This window comes from Scophthalmus maximus, chromosome 9 (genome assembly GCF_022379125.1).
Source record: "Scophthalmus maximus strain ysfricsl-2021 chromosome 9, ASM2237912v1, whole genome shotgun sequence".
In the NCBI taxonomy this organism is placed as follows: Eukaryota; Metazoa; Chordata; class Actinopteri; order Pleuronectiformes; family Scophthalmidae; genus Scophthalmus; species Scophthalmus maximus.
The window spans coordinates 14,186,197-14,205,060 of record NC_061523.1 but is presented as its reverse complement, the minus strand read 5'-3'; the positions used below and the strand labels follow the sequence as shown (position 1 = coordinate 14,205,060).

Sequence of the window (18,864 nt, the reverse complement as noted above, 5' to 3'; positions counted from 1 at the left end):
TATCCAGGTTGCAGAAAGTTTTCTTTTTTCCCGATCCATTTGTGAATTTTTCATTTAAAGACTCAGAAGCCAGTATCATTAAACATTTGCTGACTCTGTGATAAATGACAGTGGTTCAGTTCTTCTGTGGGCTTCATTACTTAAAATTACATGTTAAAAAAGTCCCATCTCTGTTTTGCCACGTGCAGTAAAAGTTATTTTGGTTCGTTAAAAGCAGATAAAAATGCTCCCAAACAAAGTCAGATTCAAAGTCAGGTTCGTATACTGCCATAAGAACGACGACGCCTAATTACAAAAAGGATATTCGTGTTTTTGTTTTGTTTTTTGTTTTGTTTTTCGATCAAAATGTTCTCAAAGCCCTCATTAATACTCATGATGAGACAAAATGAAGTGTCTCACAGAACTTGCTAGGGCTCAAGAGCGACTTTTCTCCCCAATGCCTACCTTTGAGAAGCAAGGCCGTCCAAATATAAAACCCAACCGAACATGGTCCCCAGAACTTGAGGCACCGCATCCTGTCACCGCTCAGTGGATTCCGCCGGCCGCCGGCTCCTCAGCTGAACTGCTCCGGCTCTGCGCTGGTGTGCGTGAACATGAGGCTGGAGAAGGAGAGGAGGGAGGCACACACACACACACACACACACACACACACACACACACACACACACACACAAAAGAAGACTGACAGACCAGAGTGACCGTGGATTTCAGATCGGCGCGTTCACGCTGCCTCAGGAACACGTTCCCTCTCAGACGCAAGGCGCGGCGACGCCGCACGGGGGCGCGCGTCTGAGCCGGTGCCAAAAATTGATCGTCCGGCAGAAGCTGATATCCGTCCTTCTTTGGCAGGTAACACACTGTGTTTTATGGGTTGTATCATGGCCCATGTAAAGGTATTTCAACAGGTGAAAAACTGTAATGGGTTATGACAGAGCAGGTAAAATAATGCGGTCATAAGGATAAAAAAAGCAATAATTTCTTTATTTTATGCATTAGCCATTACCATATATAATGTTAATTGTTTACATATTCTAAATAAACATTTCAATCAATCAATCAATTACAGTGTTGTAATAGTAGTCATACGGACAAAACAATAGGATCATATTTCCTGATGACGCTATAAAGGGCAAACTCTATGGCCACAATTGCGATCATTTGTTTACAAGAAACGTTCAAGTTTCATAAGGACATATCTTTGATATAATTACAGACATAACTTTGTGTCATGTGCCCGTTATCGACTCTTCTGAGATATAATGTTAAAGAGCCCATCAACGTTATTATTCGGGATAATGTCTTTTTAAGCTCCATTAACTTTATAATTTTTTTGTTTTGGTTTGACTTTGGTTCGCTCTTCTCTCATCATTGCTGAAGCAGACAACTCTAATGCTTTGTTGAACCTACTGTACACTACCAGCAACAAAGTTTGGTGTACCTTTTATACCACCGAGCAGGAGGGAGAGAGAATATTATATCATACATCGTGTACAAAGACATCACCAAATGAAAGCTGTAGCTCCATGTCGCCTGGATTTGGGGAGGGGGGGGGGGGGCGGAGCAATTGTTTGCGCAAGCATTTGCGCAAGCAACTTTATAAATTGATAGTATGTCAGTGTTATGTCTTTATAGGTTGCTGAGCTGCCCCCTAGTGGCCAAAAAAAAGATAAATGCTGGAAGACAATGATAGTAAGTCGTAGATACAAACACTGAGTTGAGTCAGACATTCATGTGTGTGTGTCTCCTTTTCATGCCAGACTGGGTCGTAATCAAATTACCAATTTATTCCGATCCATGAATAATTTTATGGAAATAGGATCCAACAGGCAATGGGGGGTGAACACTGCACATTTCTCTAAATGATCTCACCGCCTGGCTCCATTTCGCTCCCTCTCTCTCTCTCCTCTCTCTTTGGAACAGGGGCGTATCACCCAAGAAGCAGGCCTGTGCCAGTGGCATTAGACCAGTTTTTAACTTTTTCATATCTCACGTCTCAGACGAGCTTTATGCTGTTAGATGTGATTTGTTACAGCAATCCCATAGCTGTCTGTGCCGTAGGTGGGCTCAGTGAAACCTCTGATCACAACCTTCCTCCTTGTTACTTGCTCTCACTGGGCAAACGTCTAGTCGGTGATAAGGCGTTGACATTAAACTAATCCCAGTTTTGCTGGGGACCCAATTTTGGAATCCCCTGCATCGGGCCAACTGTGAATTAAAAGCTAAAAGTTTGGTTTAACTTTATTGAGGTTTTTCATAAAAAGAGACATCCGTTGCGCTGAAATCATGGAACGATGCATGCTATTCACAGGTTTGTTTGCATTTTAAACATTTTAAATTTTGTACATCTAAATATGCCTGTGTGTGTGCTTGCACAGCTGCTTGGACTTTGGACAAACATAAAAGACAGAAACAGAGATTAACCCAAATCAGTTGACAATTCTCAACACACCATAGATGTGTAATTAAAACACCATTTATCCTAACACCAAAGGTCAGAGAAGATACTTGGGGATTAATTCACACTTTACTGTGAAGTCCTGATGTGATGTTGAGCTTGGCAGATTTTCTAAAATCAGTCCACTCTTCTCTGAATTTAAGAGTGAATGTGCATCATGATGCAGTATATCCACTGAAAGGAGGTGAAGAGTAGCAGAGAAGAACGACTGAGCGCTGAATAGAGTGTTAATTCCCTATCTTTTATAAATGAGAGGCGTTCGGCTAATGGACTCAAATGTTGTGGAGTCACAAATGCCTCCTGCCTTCTTCTCTCTTTGTCTTTTTTACTCTCGTCTTCTTAAAACAAACCAGACAGAGCCATGTCATGTTATTTCCCTTTTTATATGAAATATTTGAATTACAACAAGGTGCATTTGAGAGCACGTGTGTGTGTGTGTGTGTGTGTGTGTGTGTGTGTGTGTGTGTGATAGAATGGGGTCAGAGGAGTTTTAGTTTTTGTCTGAGTCGCTACCTTTGATGTGTGAAAAACACAAAATAGCTTTAGCTGTGACAGAGAGCACACAGGTCCCAGAGCGAGCCAAGGTGTGTTTACGTGGGCAAATATTTTTGGAAATCATATCATACCCGTTATATGGGATTTTTTTCAGAAATGCATTTGAGGACATATTTAACCAACAATGTTTGGAAAAACTATCAAAGCAACAAAAAACAAAAAAACAGTATGTGTGAATATCTGTCCACATTTTTGGTCCTACTGGAGAAACTCTACCTCTGCCATTTGTCTTTGTCACACTGTACAGGTAGTGATTCAGGTTATTAGGGGGTGAAAGTCAAGAAAGGTCAGACCTCTCACACACACTTAAGGTCAGCAGTGCTTTCAAGGGTGAGGGAGAGACGGAGCCATGTTCGACAGGCCCACACAATTACATGCACACAAATACTGTCACACATATACACATACTTGGACATGGCAAGGTTCAAAGATAGAAAAAGTGTAAATTATTAATGTCTTTTATTCTTTCGTTTGCTTCCTGTTGGCTTCATTTGTGTTTGAGCGAGAGTGGAAACATTACACCGCGCAGACATTCACGGGAAGTCTCCTGATTTAATGCAGCACCTTAAAAAGTAGAGACCCAATGAATTCTCTCTGGACCTTATTTAAAATTTCTGCGGTCTTAGATTTGGTCTGTCTTTAAACCTCCTACCTATTCTCTAGGTATTGCTACATGTGCATATGTGTAAGGGCTTCTTTTCACACTCTCATTATTGATTCTATTCAATTTCCTGCACTGTATGCGCTGTTTTGTTGTTTTTGTTGTTTGTTTGTTTTTTGCTTACTTGTCCATTGACACAGCCTCCGATAAATTCACGTACAACAAACAGACAACAACAGTTGATGTCACACATTTGCAAAGTGCCTGGTGCAGAAACGATGAACTGTGTATGAGTTAAAACTGAGGTTAGGTCCCCACCCAGTGGAATAAATGTTGATGTGCACATAATGATTGTATATACATTACACACGTATTAAAATACTTCTATATCCACAAATAAATAATAATATAATATGTAATATTACAGAAGACACTGTAGATATAGGTTCAGTACAAGTCAGGCCTCTCAACAGCTACTTTATACACAACCTTATGAAAACAGTTGACAATTAAATTGTATTTAGATGGCACAGTTTTAGACAATTTCAGGGCGATCAGCAAAAGCAACATTAAAAATGCCATTGCATCATAAAACTAAAACCTGAACAGAAAAATGTTTACTGGAATAACTGGGAAATGACTGTAGGTTCGCTGCATTGAGTTTATGCAGAGTCCAGACAGCGCCGTCTTTATGTTGGGTCTCACAGTCTGACTTGTTCCTGTGGGAACGAGCCAAAGAGTGTGTGTGTGTGTGTGTGTGAGTGTGTGTGTTTGGATGGTCTGTCAGTGACCACCTTGAGTGGCCTACCTGATGCCTGACTCTATTCATTACACTCTGGTTCCTGGGAAAAATCTGTGAAAGAAGCTCTTGTTCTTGTTCACATTCATCTGAGAGATGCTGAGCTCGGAAGACACTCAGACATTTAACAGAGCAACAGCTCAGTGCTCACACTGCAGGTAAATCTCAGATTTTCCTCTAATTTTTTTATGTATTTTTTTAGTTTTTCCTTCATTTCCTTATCTGTTATAGAAAGAGCAATTGTGTTTCTTTGAGAAAGAACCAGTTGAGAACTGATGAAAAGATAATTGCATGTAGATATTTCTGTGAACCTTGGCCTTTGAATGTATTCAACAGACATGAAGTTTGTGATCCCGTTTGCTCTTCTCAGTGGTAAGTTTGACAGTATTATGGATAATTACATTCTCATGAATGTAAATTTGTTTATGTTTTTCCCCTTTCACCGTTTACATCAGTGATCCACTTTGTTCGTCTGATTTCTAATGACGTTTAAATTACATGTGTTAAAAATACCTGAAATCAACACGCGTTTGGAATATTCATTAACAATGTGCTTTAGGGATTTTTGCTGCCCCCTTCATGAAACAGGAGGAGGCGAAGCAATTCATCCGGCTGAAGAGACAGTCAGGACACTGGGACCCACACCACTCTCAGAACCAATGGGGTTACACCGTTCAAGAACAGGTGACACTGTGCCGTGCGGCGTGAATTCACAGGATGAGCCAGTTTGAGCTTTTTAATATGACAAACATCTCTCTGTTTCAGGCCAACGAGTACTGGACAGCCCTGCGGACAGATGCTCAGTACTACATGGACATGAGCAACCTGATGTTTGACAGCTCCGTGGCGACGTGAGTGAGATAATCAACACCGTGACGTGACCTGATGTTTTTATTTTGCCTGAATACATTTAACTAGCGTTTTTCTAAACATGACATCAGTGCATTGTTACCCCCTCTTTTAAGTGATGTAGCTAATTGCATAATCTTCTGTTTCTTTCTTTCTGTTATCTGTGTGCGTGTCAGTGAAAACAACAGGCTGTATATGGAGATGTTGCGCACTGCACAAGCTCACCTGGACAGCCAGACAGGTCGGAGCAGATAGAGGATGAAGAAGAGGAAAACCATTGCTTTTTTAATACTATACTGTTCCTGTACAGAGGGCACATTACAGTTCAAAACAGTTCTTGATCTATCTATCTATCTATCTATCTTGTATTCGTGTTTTCTATACATTCATATTAAATTGATTGTTAATTTGAATTGTTTTTATTAAAGTGTTCTTTAAGAATAATATTGCCTGCGATCATAACATTTTATGTAATAAAAAGTGTGCTTTTTTATAGTTACAAATGTATCTTTGTACCCTCGGCTCCGAGGAGAGGGAAATTGGACTTGGTTGATGGAGAAGGAAATAAGAACTAATTTCATTAAGGTATTTGACTAGAAAATTATTCTTATTGTTGTATTCTGTTTTTCTTTTTTTTGTCATGTCTGTGGTTCACCACTGGGCGGTGCTGCCATCTCTGGAAATCCTTGACATAGATATCTTTTTATAGTATGTTATCTGTGATGTGTGTGATTGGATTGATCCACATTTTCATTGAATGTTATATATATATATATATATATGTTTAATAGACAACTTTAATTTTTATTTCACAATAAAAGGATAAACAGGTTATTGACTTAAACAAAGAACTTTATTAGTGTGATGAAGTACTAGTGATATGAATACTGAAATTTTGAGGACTGTGTAATTTAGAGAAGAAATGCCCATCACTTTTTCATTACATTTATCACAATTTATGTGACTTGAAAATTTCCATCAGCAGTGACCAAAATATTGCAAGTTTGGTATATTTGGTGAATCAGACAGACAAGGAAACAGGAAACGGCACATGAGAGAAAATAAATAAGGTGAGACACAGAAACCTTATTTCTTAATTTTCTGAACGTATTTCTTGTCCTAAAAGAAAAGACTTTGTCAGGTCCTGGCAGCTCTAATGAATGTATCCCAGTTGAAATGTTGGTACGTTTAGAGATTGAATAATTCATTTTTCTCATATTATTCAACTAAAACATAGTTTGTGCTACAGGTGTGTGATCATCTTGTTATTTTTACAGAATAGCTATGTCTAATTTGAAAATATTGTTGAAAAAATAACTAGAGAAAATGTCACAACTTAAGAAAACATGACACAAAATGAAGGGAAGTGTCCATTAGAAACATAAAGCGACAATGAGGGTGTCAGCTCAGATACATAAATCAAACAAATGATAAAAGATCTGTAGTGCATTTTTTTTATAGTTAACTTAATATTTTGTGGTTAAAGTTAAACCAGGCTTAAATATTTTGACCAGCTGCTTAAAGCCACTGTGTGTAAAATTTGAAATGTTATGACTTTGGTAATTAACAGGCTCAAATGCAACCCAGGTTGCACCAATATTCACCTAGTTTGTCCCATTTATCTATAAACAAATCAATATGTAATTATGGTGAAAATTAAATTAAATTGTACACATCCTCACGTGTTACACAGTGGAACTAGAGAAGAAAGCCAACTAAAAGCCAACTTGTCATATTTCACCTTTTAAAAAAACCCTGTACAGGCGTCCTCTTGCTCGAGGGTGTTTAACAGCATGTTGAAGGTGGATCAGCAGTCGTCTGTGAAAAGTGTGTGTTATTGACACTAGTTTGAAGCTGGTTCCTCACTTAAAGCTGGAAGAGGTATTTTGAAGAACTTCTGCAGAGCTGGAGTGAAGATGAGGATGGTGCCCAGCACGGCGACGGTGAGGAAAGCCCACAGGAAGATCCTGTCCAACACTTGGGCCACAAACTTCCAGTCTTGTACCACCTTGGAAAAAAAAGAGGAAACGAGAGGTTGTATGACATCAACTCATGAACTATTCTGATGAATAACACGTTTTTTTCATTAATACTATACACACCTCGCGGATAAAGTGCTCCTTGCGGATGTGTCTGCTGATGTACCGCACTGAATAGATGGCTTTCTCCAACATGGTCGCCCAGGCCTCATCCTCCTTCCCGTCAGACGCTGCCTGTCTGTGGGCTCCGCTCCTCTGCCCTCCTTTTCGACCTCCAGAACGGGGCTTCAGCTCGGGGCTCTCAGGAGCCAGCTCTGGGTAGTGGTAGCGGTCGATGTGTCCGCGCATGCAGAGCAACTGCGGCAGTTTCTGGAGGAAGAGATTGCGAACCCACGGCGACATGGGGTGGTAGGTGGCTGAGGAGCGGTGGTGGACGTTGATGACAAAGACGGTGACGATGATTGAGAGTGTGACGAAGATCATGATGAAGAGCAGGTACTCGCCAATGAGCGGGATCACCTTGGAGGAGGAAGGGATGATCTCTTCTATGACCAGGAGGAACACGGTGAGCGAGACAAGGACGGAGGTGGAAAGTGACAGCTTCTCTCCCTCATCTGAGGGAAGGTAAAACACCAAGACAGTCAGAAAGGACAAACCCAAACAAGGGAAGATAAGGAAGAGTGTGTAGAACAGCGGTAGCCTCTTCAGAATAAAAGAATACGTGATGAAGGGGTATGAATACAAGTCGTCCTTCCGGTTTCCTCTGGCGCCGGTGGCACTGAGGATCTCCCACTCCCCGTTATCGAAGAAGTCCTTCCGGTCGACCTGGTAGTCCATCAGAACCAGGTCCACCATGTGGCCGTCGTAGGTCCAGGAGCCAAACTTCATAGTGCAGTTTTGACGGTCAAAGGGGAAAAAGGTGACATCCATGGTGCAGGCGGACTTGTAACTTGCAGGTGGTGTCCAGGTTATCATCCCGTTGAATCTGACAATGGCTTTGGTCATCAGGGAGCCCTCGAACCGCCCATCAGCACTGAAGGAACAATTTTTTTTAAATCTTCAGAATCTAACAAAATCATTTTTACAGAATCTCTTAATCTGTATTTGTTGATCATATATATATACAGATCTATTTATTATTTTTATTATTGATACTTACAAGAACTAACAACTTAACACTTGAGAGTTAATGGAGTAGACCATCTAATCATTGTGTTCTACAAATATGTAGATTATGGTAAACATTTGAAAATGAAATATGAATATTTTGAATATATGTTTATATATATTTTTATGTTGTTGCTGTATTTTTCTTTTAATTCAAATAGTCTATAATGACCAAAATATCAAATGTTGTTGGTGAATCATTTGAACGTGAACATGATCAGTCTTACTTCTCATAGAGGACAATGTCTGGGAGCCAGATGTTTTCAGAGGGAACTCTGATGGAAGTGATTCCTCCGTATTTCTCTGGATTCCATCGGAGCTTGTAATCGATCCACTCCTGTAAATACAGGGCAGAGGACGCTGCATCACCAGACCTATATAAAATACTTAAGAATACTCATTTTATTTTTTATTTATCAGGATGAAAACACATTAGTCAAATTGCCTCTATCTAATCTGGCATTAAGGATCATATTTTTTTTAGATATTGTGAAAAATGTTGGGCTCTGCTAAACAATTATCAGCTTGTATATTCTTATTGACTTGTTGATTCAAATGGTGAGATTTAATGTAAAACAGAAGACTTATTATTATCATTGTTATTATTTTTTTATTATTATTATTATTTTGCCCATTGCTTACCTGACAAAGCCAAACATTAGTTGTCATGAGCTGGTTCTTCTCATCCTATAAAAAAGGACACCAGACAAAAAGTCAAAAAAAATGCACGTACAAATGTATAATGACCAAAATGCACTACTATAAACAAAAAGTGATCTTATGCTGTAAAAAGGTTTAGTAATATTTCTAAATGTCAGCAGTGCAATGCTGTTGTCAAATGCTAGAACAAGAAACATGAAACCAGAGGTGGGTGCAGAGGACCGGCTGAAGCAATATAAATAGAGCGTGAGTTAGATAGGAATAGGATAGGAATAGTAGAAATAAAGAGATACAGAGCGGTTATCAACTGAACCATTGTTTTTTAATGTCACCAATGGTTGAGACGTAGAATTGAGACTGAGAAGAAAAGACGCAAGAGAAATCCAACAGGACTAAAGAGATATATTCAGATGTGTATTTGTTCAATGTGACCAGACCCGGCCTCGGTTGTCAGAATGAGTTGGATGTTTAAGTGATCACACAAAGCAGAGGTAAACCATAATCTAATACAGAGACATGCAGCAGCCCAACAAGTCTCAGGGGACGATGTAGCCAAGCTGCTGTCCGTCTGGTTCCCTCTCACTATCCCAGAAATCCAACGGAACATGGACATGAATCTTTCTCTCTCTGCACGACCATAGCGGGGCTTTGTTTTATTCATCCCTAATTGTCTTCTCCAGGCACATTTGTCAGGTGGAAGAATGGGGGAGTTGAGTCTAAAATGGTTGAAATGAATATTTAAGGCAAAGAAGAGTGGATCCTCTATTAGCATTCCCCCGTTTTCTCCTCTCGAACACCTAGGACAACCAAACCCATCACAACACGCCTCTGAAATATTAAAGGAACACTCCAGAGAGAAAGTAACTGTGCTGTTGCAGATATGGAGAGAGGATCTATTTCAGGACCTCGGGAAAAAAGCTCTGCGCTGTGACACTGCAGCTGTTGGGTTTCAGCACCGCGGACAGTGACACTGCCCAAAGAAAACAACCACACCGAACTTTGGTTCTCGGTTCAGAGGGAACATCTTCTTGTTATGTTTTCCTGCGTTAATACATTCTCTTCCTGTAAGTAAGACTCTCTCTTCAGTCTGTACCTCTAGGATGAAGATAAGGCTTACGATATTATATATACTATAATATCTCCGTGGTCGAACGCACTTATTGTAAATCACTGTGGACAAAAGCGTCAGTTAAACGAATGTAATGTAACAAAATGTAATGATATAGTTTAAACTTTTTAGTGGCTGGCATAGTGTACAGGAACATCCGTGCTGAGGATAGGCTGGAAGTCCCAAGGTCAAAATGGTCATTTCCGAGGGGTTTATTCGAGAGTGACCAAGGTAAAATCCCCTGGGACTTCCAGATCCAGACTGATACATTGGTGACAGCTAACCAAGGAGACATCCTCGTGGAGAACAAACAACAGAGGACGGTAGTAGTGATTGATGTAGCAATCCCACGCGACAGGAACATCGAGAAGGAGGAAGCACAAAAAAATAAAAAATTCCCCAGGGGCTGAAAGAGGAGCTAGACAAGATGTGGAAAGCGAAGCCAAGAGTGGAGCCAGTGGTCGTCTGAGCACACGGGGGCTGTAACCCCCAAACTGGGTGAGTGGCTTCATTCGATTGCAGGAATGACATCCGAGATCCCGGTCCAGAAGAGCGCAGTCCTTGGACGCGCTAAGATACTGCTCTAAAACCTTTCCTAAAACTGTTGGGCCCATGTGTGTTGAGCAAAGGTGAGACAGGACTGTGTTGTTCATTTGTTGGGGGTATTTACACATCTAGTGCTGAAAACAGAGGAGAACAACTCCTCTTAAAAATTGTATTTGAGGGTTTTCTGGAAAAGTCAATGTTTATGATGATGGTACCGGGCGGCGCTCAAGTTTTTAAGGTAAGGGTTGCGGCTTATTTGTATGGGTTTCCTTACAGTAAGGGGTTGGACGTGAATGAAAGCAATTGACGGCTTCATGAGAGGCACACAGATCTGTTATTGTGTGCTTTAGTGCATTCATCCTCACCACATCCACCAGCTGGGAGATCTTGAGTCCAAAGCGAACTCTAATAGTGTCGTTGGCACGTTGGATTGGCCTGACCCAGCGCTGGTAGCCTTGGAATAGGTTCCTCAGCAGAGCGTCCTCCATCTCCGCCAGGGACACAAACTCACCTGTGGCTGGAATGAGGAGGAGTGTGGATCAATAACCGTTCGTTGTTACAGTGCTTCGTGCTGCTTCAGATGCTGCGTGTCTGTCTTCCACCAATAACACCCTACCTGTGCCATGGCAGTGGAGAAGAAAGGTAATGCGAATGCCACTAAAGTTGACCTGTGAAGAATTTTGCGTTCAGCTACTTTTTGAAAGGCACCGCTGAGGAGTATTGTGACTGTGGAGTTAGTGACGTTAAACTCTTGGCGATCTTGATTTAATTAACTTCTTTCTGTGGCTGTGCTACATTTTTCCTTTCATTTCATGTGAAATTCCCTGTACTTTTGTTTCATTAAATGCCAAAAGAGAATATGCATAACAAGTTCACGTGTGTGTGTGTGTGTGTGTAAAACAAAAGCAAGCAAGAGTGAATAGCAGTGGTTGATGTTTCACATCCAGATAATCTGAATCCATGTGAAGAGAAACTGTATGTGAGACGTAAAATCAAACGAGTCTCTGTGTATAGAGGCAGGTACTGTAGATATACTAAGAGAGATCGAGGTGAGCCTGATGCTTATCTGCAGAGAGTTGAAAGATGAGGGGGGGAGATAACATAATTGTGTCCAGGACGTTGCGTTCAAGAGCTGATGTGTGTGGTGAGGGAGAAAGAGGAAGAGTGTTGACCTTCAACCTGCTGCTGGTTTCTGCAACTGGTTTCACATCATTTGATTTGACTCACTGGTGAATAAATATAAAGTATCAACAGGCAAGCGTTAGTGGTTATTTTAATCCCGCTGAATTAATACCTCTGACCCAACTCTCACCTCTGTCAGTGTTGGACAGTGACATCCGACACTCATGCTCCTGTTTGTCTGACCGGCTTCATCAGAAACAGAGCTGCTGTGAAATAACCAAGACTGAAGCCTATTCTGATTATTTTTGTCAATTCCAAATTGTGTATTTCCATTTCATTCTTGTCGTCACATTTACAGAAAAAAAACACAGGTGAAAAGAATATTTGTGGAAATAGCCCAATTAGATTTTGAAGAGAATAACATACATGGAAGGAGGTGAAAACAAAATGCTGTGACAAAGTACAAAAATAAAAACAACAGCCTGCATGAGCAGGTGGCACTTTTTGCTTCTGAAGAGGTCATTAAAGGCTGATTTAAATCTCCATCAGACACGCGTTACGGTCCAACGAGATCTGCCTGATGTGATCCTTTCACCGTGTTCTCCAAACAACAGACGGAACTGTACTCGATTAGCATTTATTCAGAAGAAGAAGAGACAGTTTTCCTACCGGCGACGTTGGCGAGACACAGCGGACAGGACGTCCACGGGAGGAGGAGGAGGAGGACGAGGACCACCAACTTCATGATGGAGGCGTCCCGGTCCGGCTGGAGAGGACTGCTCTCCATCAGTGGCACCGAGCGGAATGCGTAAAACCAGCGCCCTGCTGCGGGTAGACAGAGGACACGGCCCCGGCGCGACGGCGCATGCTGCCGGTGTCCGGACACTGTGACTGCGGACGGGGCGTCGCGTGGAGCGGATGTCAGGGGCGGAGGGGCGGGGGGGGTGGGGGGGGGGGGGGTGTCCCGGTCCGGGTGGGGCTGACTGAGGCATGGAGTTAAAAAAAAGAAAAGAGAAAAACCTGTTCTGAAACATCAAGCATTTTATTCTTATCTCTGTGATGTTGCTCCCCTGTAATTATTTTTTTTCTTTTTTCTTAGTGTAATAAGTAAAAACTCTGGCATAATATTCGAGACAGGGTCCATCAAAGGACACTTTCAAGTTGTGACCTGGTGCTTATAAATATCCAAAGTGCATATTTCGACCAATGTGGATGAATTTACAACATATCATTCCTCCAACTTCATATCAATCGGGAACAAATGATGGTGGCGTGTGACAAAGGCTGAATGTAATGGGACAAATGCCGTTTGTTTTTTTGTTCGCTATGCTGTGAGAAAGGTTTGTGGTCCCCAGTGACAGAGTAAGAGGTCAGATGTAGAGAGATCAACTGTGTGTCTCACTGTGCATGTCGCTGCCGCTGCTCTTCCACTGGAGAGTGCTAATAGGAACAAATCCAGAACATCTTCTCATTGGAGATTACGTCACAGCAAAGGCCATTCGTGTTATTTGAGTGAAATTGCCAAAAAAAACTAAGGCCTCACTTCAATGGCATTCAGAGACATGTAACAGGACAATTCACCGACCCGACTGCATTGTGTTCAAGTGCCATAATCATTGTAATACATGTATTCGTTTACCAGTCAAACTTCATGTAGGTGTGCATTGTCTTCTTTTTTTCTTTAAAAAGAAAAGAGTTCTGCACGACACAGGTCAGTGTCATCCGACGGAGACGATAGAGGTGGTGTCTAATTCACAGCAGGAAAACAACGACACGCTTCATGAGTAAATGTGTGCACTGTGCGACCAACTGATAAATGTGAGTGCGACAAATGTGAGAAGTATGAAAACAATCATGTCACAAGATGTAGCCTATTGAGCTAGGAACAAATGCAATAGCTTAAAAAAAATAGAAGTTACAAAGGAGAAATCCCCTCACATGCCTATCATTTAAGAAAAGCAAGGGTGATTTTTTTTTTAAATGATTACTCTCAGTTGAATATAAGATTTTATATTGCGAGGTAAACTGTTCCAACCTTCTTACTGTGAGGTGACTGTGCTAACCACTGTACCACCACGCCACCCTGCCCTGACACAATGAAGGGGAGAAGAAATGTGTTTGTGGTGTGTAAGGGAGGAAAAAAAGAAATGTCAAAAGTGCAACTCTCTTACTCTGAAGTTCCCAAGACTTCACTGGGACGAGGTTGAATCAGAAATAGGTCTACCTCCAGTTCCAGTGTTCCAGTCAAAACTACTGACGGCTGTCCAGTGGTCTATGTCTATGTGGAGTATTCAAATTTTACAAGGCCAAAATCTTGTAATGTAAAGTACATGGATAAAGGTTGTTTTAAACACCAAAACTAAAGTGACTGTTAGATTTTGTAATTCAGGAGCAACGCCAGTAAAGAGACAGGAAAAATGTAGTTGTAGTAGAATAAAGTATGATGTTATGAACACGAACACAGAGACACCAGCACACACGCAGACACACATGCGTTCAGTGTGTTCTGTCAACCAGGCATGAACCACACTTTCTTCTTTCTTTCTTATCTTCTTTCTTATCTTCTTTCTTTTTTTTCTCTCTGGTTCTCCTTCTCCTCCATGGGTTGAAGTGACGGGGATAACGGGAGGCTGATTATCACAATGAAATTATCCTGATTTTCTGCTCCACTTGGAGCCGTGGGGCGGGCAGCTGCTGCCTCCGAGATCGTCCCCTCCACCTCGCCTCTGATCATTGGGAAACACAAATTATGGCAGGCTGGAAACCTGCCGGTCGCTTCCTAGACGACTGTGGGCAGCTGCACTGTGTGTGTGTGTGTGTGTGTGTGTGTGTGTGTGTGTGTGTGTACATTGTTAGTTAATGTAGGCAATGTGTGTGAGGGGGAAGAAGTGAGAGAGAGAAGAAAGAAAGTGAAGGGAGAATACATGTTCTCTCTCTCTCTCTCTCTCTCTCTCTCTGTGTGTGTGTGTGTGTGTGTGTGTGTGTCATGTGTTGGTGCTCTCTGTTTGGTGTTTGTTTTTGTTTTCTCAGCTAATAATAATTAAAATCTAGATAATTTGATTTGATTTTTGGTGCAGAAATATTTACCAAGACACAGCCCAGTGTCCTAAAGCCCACGGGTTTAATCTTAATCCTTTTGTTATTTTGTGAGGATTAAAATAAAGTGGTGATAAATGCAGGAGGCGGGAGTTGCAAAGAAAATCTTACCTCACACAAGCTTCAAAGGAGAACACAAAGTCAGTGGTCTCACTCATGCTAATACTGTTAGCCCACTAATGCTACCACCAGCACTTTGAATGGAAACCTAATAACCTTGTAAGCTTAGCAAAATCAATGGCACCAAATTGGCTTTCAGAAGATTAAAACTTTCTCAAAATCAGGCAAACTTTTAAGTGATCTGACGCAAAGATCCCCACTCATCAATAATGCAAGAGTTTAGTTATGTGATATTTTAATCATCTAAAATGCCAAAGAACTTCAGAGCAAAATAGATGGAAAGACTCTGAACAGATGAGAGGAAAAAATGTAATTTGATTTTTTTGTCAAAACTTACAACAGAGAGATGATAATTGATAAAGGAAAGGAAAGGAAAGACAAATGGAGGACTTCCAGGGTCGAAATGTTAATTTGGAAGAAGTTACCAGCAGAAGGAGATTTCTCACTCAGTAGACACAAGCACAAAATATTTATTGACTCGTGACACGATACTTCATCTAAATAACTAACACCTTTCCTTTCGGTTTCATCTGACTGACGTGACACGAAGAAAAGGCAACTGCTTGTTTGAAACTCAAGCCTGCAGGGCCGTGTCACAATACAGTCTCCTTCAGATAACGTAGGTGTGTGTGTGTGTGTGTGTGTGTGTGTGTGTGTGTGTGTGTGTGTGTGTTTCTGTTGATCAGAACAGAGGGAATAAACACTGGCCCACCAAAGATGCTGTCATCAGACCTGAGTCAGCTGTGCTCTATTTGTTTGTGTGTGTGCGTGTGTGTGTGTGAGTGTGTGTGTGTGTGTGTGAGTGTGTGTGTGCGCGCGCTTGGGTGATGTGATTTATGTTGTATCCATTTAGCAACATGAATGTAAATCTACATCGGCATATTTGTGTCTGTGTTTCACTTTACATACTATCAATTTGTGTGTGTGCCTGTCCCTGTCTGTATTTGGTATTTGTGCATGTACATGTGTGTATGTGTCCTCCTGTGGTGTGTGTTTCGTCCCTCCGTGTGTCAGTGCCCACGAGGAGCACACAGTGGATGCTGTCCCAGGACAAATCAGGGATGTCCTGGTCCGGGTGGGGCTGACTGAGGCATGGAGTTAAAAAAAAAGAAAAGAGAAAAACCTGTTCTGAAACATCAAGCAAATTATTCTTATCTCTGTGATGTTGCTCCACTGTAATTATTATTTTTTTCTTAGTGTAATAAGTAAAAACTCTGGCATAATATTCGAGACAGGGTCCATCAAAGGAAACTTTTAAGTTGTGACCTTGTAGTCTCCATTTCTCATCTAGAATCAGAGAAATGTTGTGTAACCTTCAAGAGCCTCTGGACAAAACAAGACAGATAATGAGGCACCTTCAGTCACGCAGCCACATATGCAGTGAGTCACATGCACATGGAGCTGCCATATCGTGGCATCAGAAAAGTCTTGACTCCTCTGAGGATTTTATATTCAATTGAACACCCTCACTGTTTTTTTCATGAGCGATGGAAACGCTGGATTACACAAAGTTGTAATATTACGTCCCATTCAAGAGCAAATTCTACAGAAACAGCGTTTCGGCCCCAAAACTTTGTCCGACGTGCTGCTCATCGTGAAACATTCTCTGTGAAACAACGGTGGAAGGTTGTGAATTGGAGAGTTTCTTGCCTTGCAGTAAAGTGCCCTCCTTCCTTTGAATCCAGAATTCAAGTTTAAATAAGCCGTCAGTTGTGTCATAGCGCTCGGTGGTAATGGGAGATTCCGGAGTTTCTGATTGCTTCTGCACTCCAGTTGCAGTCCAAGCTGCAGATCCACTGCCCACAGAGAACTCTGTGCATTGTTATAGACGCCCTCAGGGTCCGTGTCTGTCTAAACGCTGTCATGCTTTAAAATAAGATTAAAACTGTATTATAGAAAAGAACAGGGCGCATCAAATATGCAGGGTATTTTTTTTCCTAATTATGACTCAGTGAGAATTTGGTTGAAAAAAACTGTTGTAAAACAACAAAAGCTAATTTGTTTTTTTTTGGTTTGACACTGTCGAGGTAACTGTTTAGGTAATGAAGTAATGTTGATATTGATTTGCGTCATGTCAAAGAGATTTTTTGTCTTTTTTTGTTCGATTGGATTTCATAGTTTGCTCGAACGTTTTCTTGTTTTGACACGAGGACGTGTCAGAGCCTTGTGACAGAAAAGATTGTGCATGGGTAGAGAACCAAGGACACATAATATTAGACAAATTGTATTCAAGAGCACATGAATGCAATGTCCACTCCTTGAACTGCCCATTTAAAAAACTACCCATTTAAAAAACCTTTTGTCTTACCTGTTAAAAGGTGTGTGTCAGTCTTGGCTTCATGGTTGCATTCAATTTTCTCAGATCTTGGCAGAGAGCAAGTTACGTCACACAAGATCTATGTTGCATCTCTTCCTAGTTATATTCTATTTTTCTATAATCTCCCATATATCAAAAATAACACTTTACCACCCTTCCCTTCAGACAGTACGGATCACTCGAAAAAAAAATGATGTTATGCAGCAGAGAAATGCATATCGCTCCTAGAGAGCATATTATGATTTCATTTTCTGTGCTCTCAAACCCCCCAAAAAGGGCCACGGGCTTTTTTTGTTGTTCCACCCAAATGCTCTTTCTTAGTTCTAAGACAATGTGTCTTCATCCGTTTATAAATATTCATCAGAGTAAAATTAGAAGCCTGCTCTTTCTGGGCATGCGTGTGTTTAGTTTTCTACTTTAGGAAGCAGCCATTTATGTGCATGAGCAGACTGTGTGTGTGTGTGTGTGTGTGTGTGTGTGTGTGTGTGTGTGTGTGTGTGTATGTGTGTGTGTGTTTAGAAGGCTCCCTCTGGAATGAATTATTTAGAGGAGAATCTCCTTTACTTATCCACGGTTGACTGGCCACAGGCACATACCGTTCTGCCCCACCATGACACAAGCGACTACCCTAATTCACCATCCGCCCTCCTGCGTCATGCCTCCATCTCACCCTACAATCCATTCCCAACCTTTGCCAGTATGGTCTGGTCGTCCCCTTCAGATGCCCCCTCATTGCTTCTTGGGTCCCCTAAAAGCTGAGAGTAAAACACAGAGAGAACGATGTAGAAGAAGACGAAGACAAGGATGAAGAGAGACCCATGTGAGATTGCTTAAAAGATGAACAAGAAAAGCATGTAACAGAATTATGTCATTTATTTTTCAAAATCTCTGATTACAAAACAACCAAACGGCATTGGATAAGACCCTGCAGATGCACGAGCTGTGACGAGTCCGCCATCCAGGAGCTGCATGCTAGCAGACGCTGTCAACAGTGAGGAATCATGTAAAATATTCATCCGTGTGGCTGGCTTAATAATGTATTATCCCTCAATTTAGCACCAAGAGCTTTGCTGTGCTCTGCTCTGCTCAGGCTGCCACCGAGTACTTGAAGTCCAATCACTCAAGAAAGATCCACTGCTTTCAAATACCCAAGACCATTACAAATTCAGATTAAAATGTCTGCAGCTCTCGAGAAGCAGCAAACCCCTGCGCCGTTCTCAAAATATTGCATGATTGGCGTCCTAAAAATTTTGAAGAGCGACGTCTCTGCAGTTTTTTTGGGAGGAGTGGGATCCTTGGTGTGAAGCAGATCTTAAAAGAATCAAGTGTTGTCAAGCTTCTTTTCTTTCTCTCCATTATTTCATTCCCTGTTAAACGTTTGAAGGGCAACTCAATAAACTGAAGGAGAGCCATTTTGTAAAAATTGGACGCATCATACAATTTCTGTCCAAGTTTGACTGGAGAGGCCGGTTCTCTGGCTGATCTCTTCA

General features: G+C 41.4%; 3 protein-coding genes across 5 annotated transcripts in view; 1 reads left to right on the top strand and 2 right to left on the bottom strand.

Moving 5' to 3' along the window:
• Positions 1–745, bottom strand: part of LOC118319888 (neuronal acetylcholine receptor subunit alpha-7-like) — a 28,642-nt gene extending 27,897 nt beyond the window's left edge. Inside the window, exon 1 of the mRNA XM_035650574.2 lies at positions 445–745. Within this exon, the coding sequence (XP_035506467.1) occupies positions 445–514 (70 nt within the window). The 5' untranslated portion in view covers positions 515–745. The remainder of the gene's footprint in view (positions 1–444) is intronic.
• Positions 746–3,380: 2,635 nt separating this feature from the next.
• Positions 3,381–5,758, top strand: LOC118319890 (uncharacterized protein C3orf85-like). Of its 2 annotated transcripts, XM_035650579.2 has the most exons (5): positions 3,387–4,568; positions 4,747–4,782; positions 4,970–5,094; positions 5,176–5,261; positions 5,436–5,758. In XM_035650579.2, exons 2-5 carry the CDS (start codon positions 4,749–4,751, stop codon positions 5,512–5,514), a joined length of 324 nt encoding a protein of 107 aa, XP_035506472.1. In that variant the 5' UTR covers positions 3,387–4,568; positions 4,747–4,748; the 3' UTR covers positions 5,515–5,758. The 2 variants fall into 2 exon arrangements, with proteins under 2 accessions (XP_035506471.1, XP_035506472.1); XM_035650578.2 differs by having other exon boundaries at positions 3,381–4,782.
• A 332-nt stretch (positions 5,759–6,090) lies between these two features.
• Positions 6,091–12,716, bottom strand: LOC118319889 (neuronal acetylcholine receptor subunit non-alpha-2). 2 transcript variants are annotated; one of them, XM_035650576.2, is made up of 6 exons: positions 12,511–12,716; positions 11,085–11,236; positions 9,048–9,092; positions 8,633–8,742; positions 7,362–8,271; positions 6,091–7,267 (listed from the first exon to the last, which is right to left on the bottom strand). In XM_035650576.2, the coding sequence occupies exons 1-6, from the start codon at positions 12,626–12,628 to the stop codon at positions 7,103–7,105; spliced, it is 1,500 nt and encodes a 499-aa protein (XP_035506469.1). In that variant the 5' UTR covers positions 12,629–12,716; the 3' UTR covers positions 6,091–7,102. The 2 variants fall into 2 exon arrangements, with proteins under 2 accessions (XP_035506469.1, XP_035506470.1); XM_035650577.2 differs by lacking the exon at positions 11,085–11,236 and having other exon boundaries at positions 12,511–12,644.
• Positions 12,717–18,864: the final 6,148 nt, after the last annotated feature.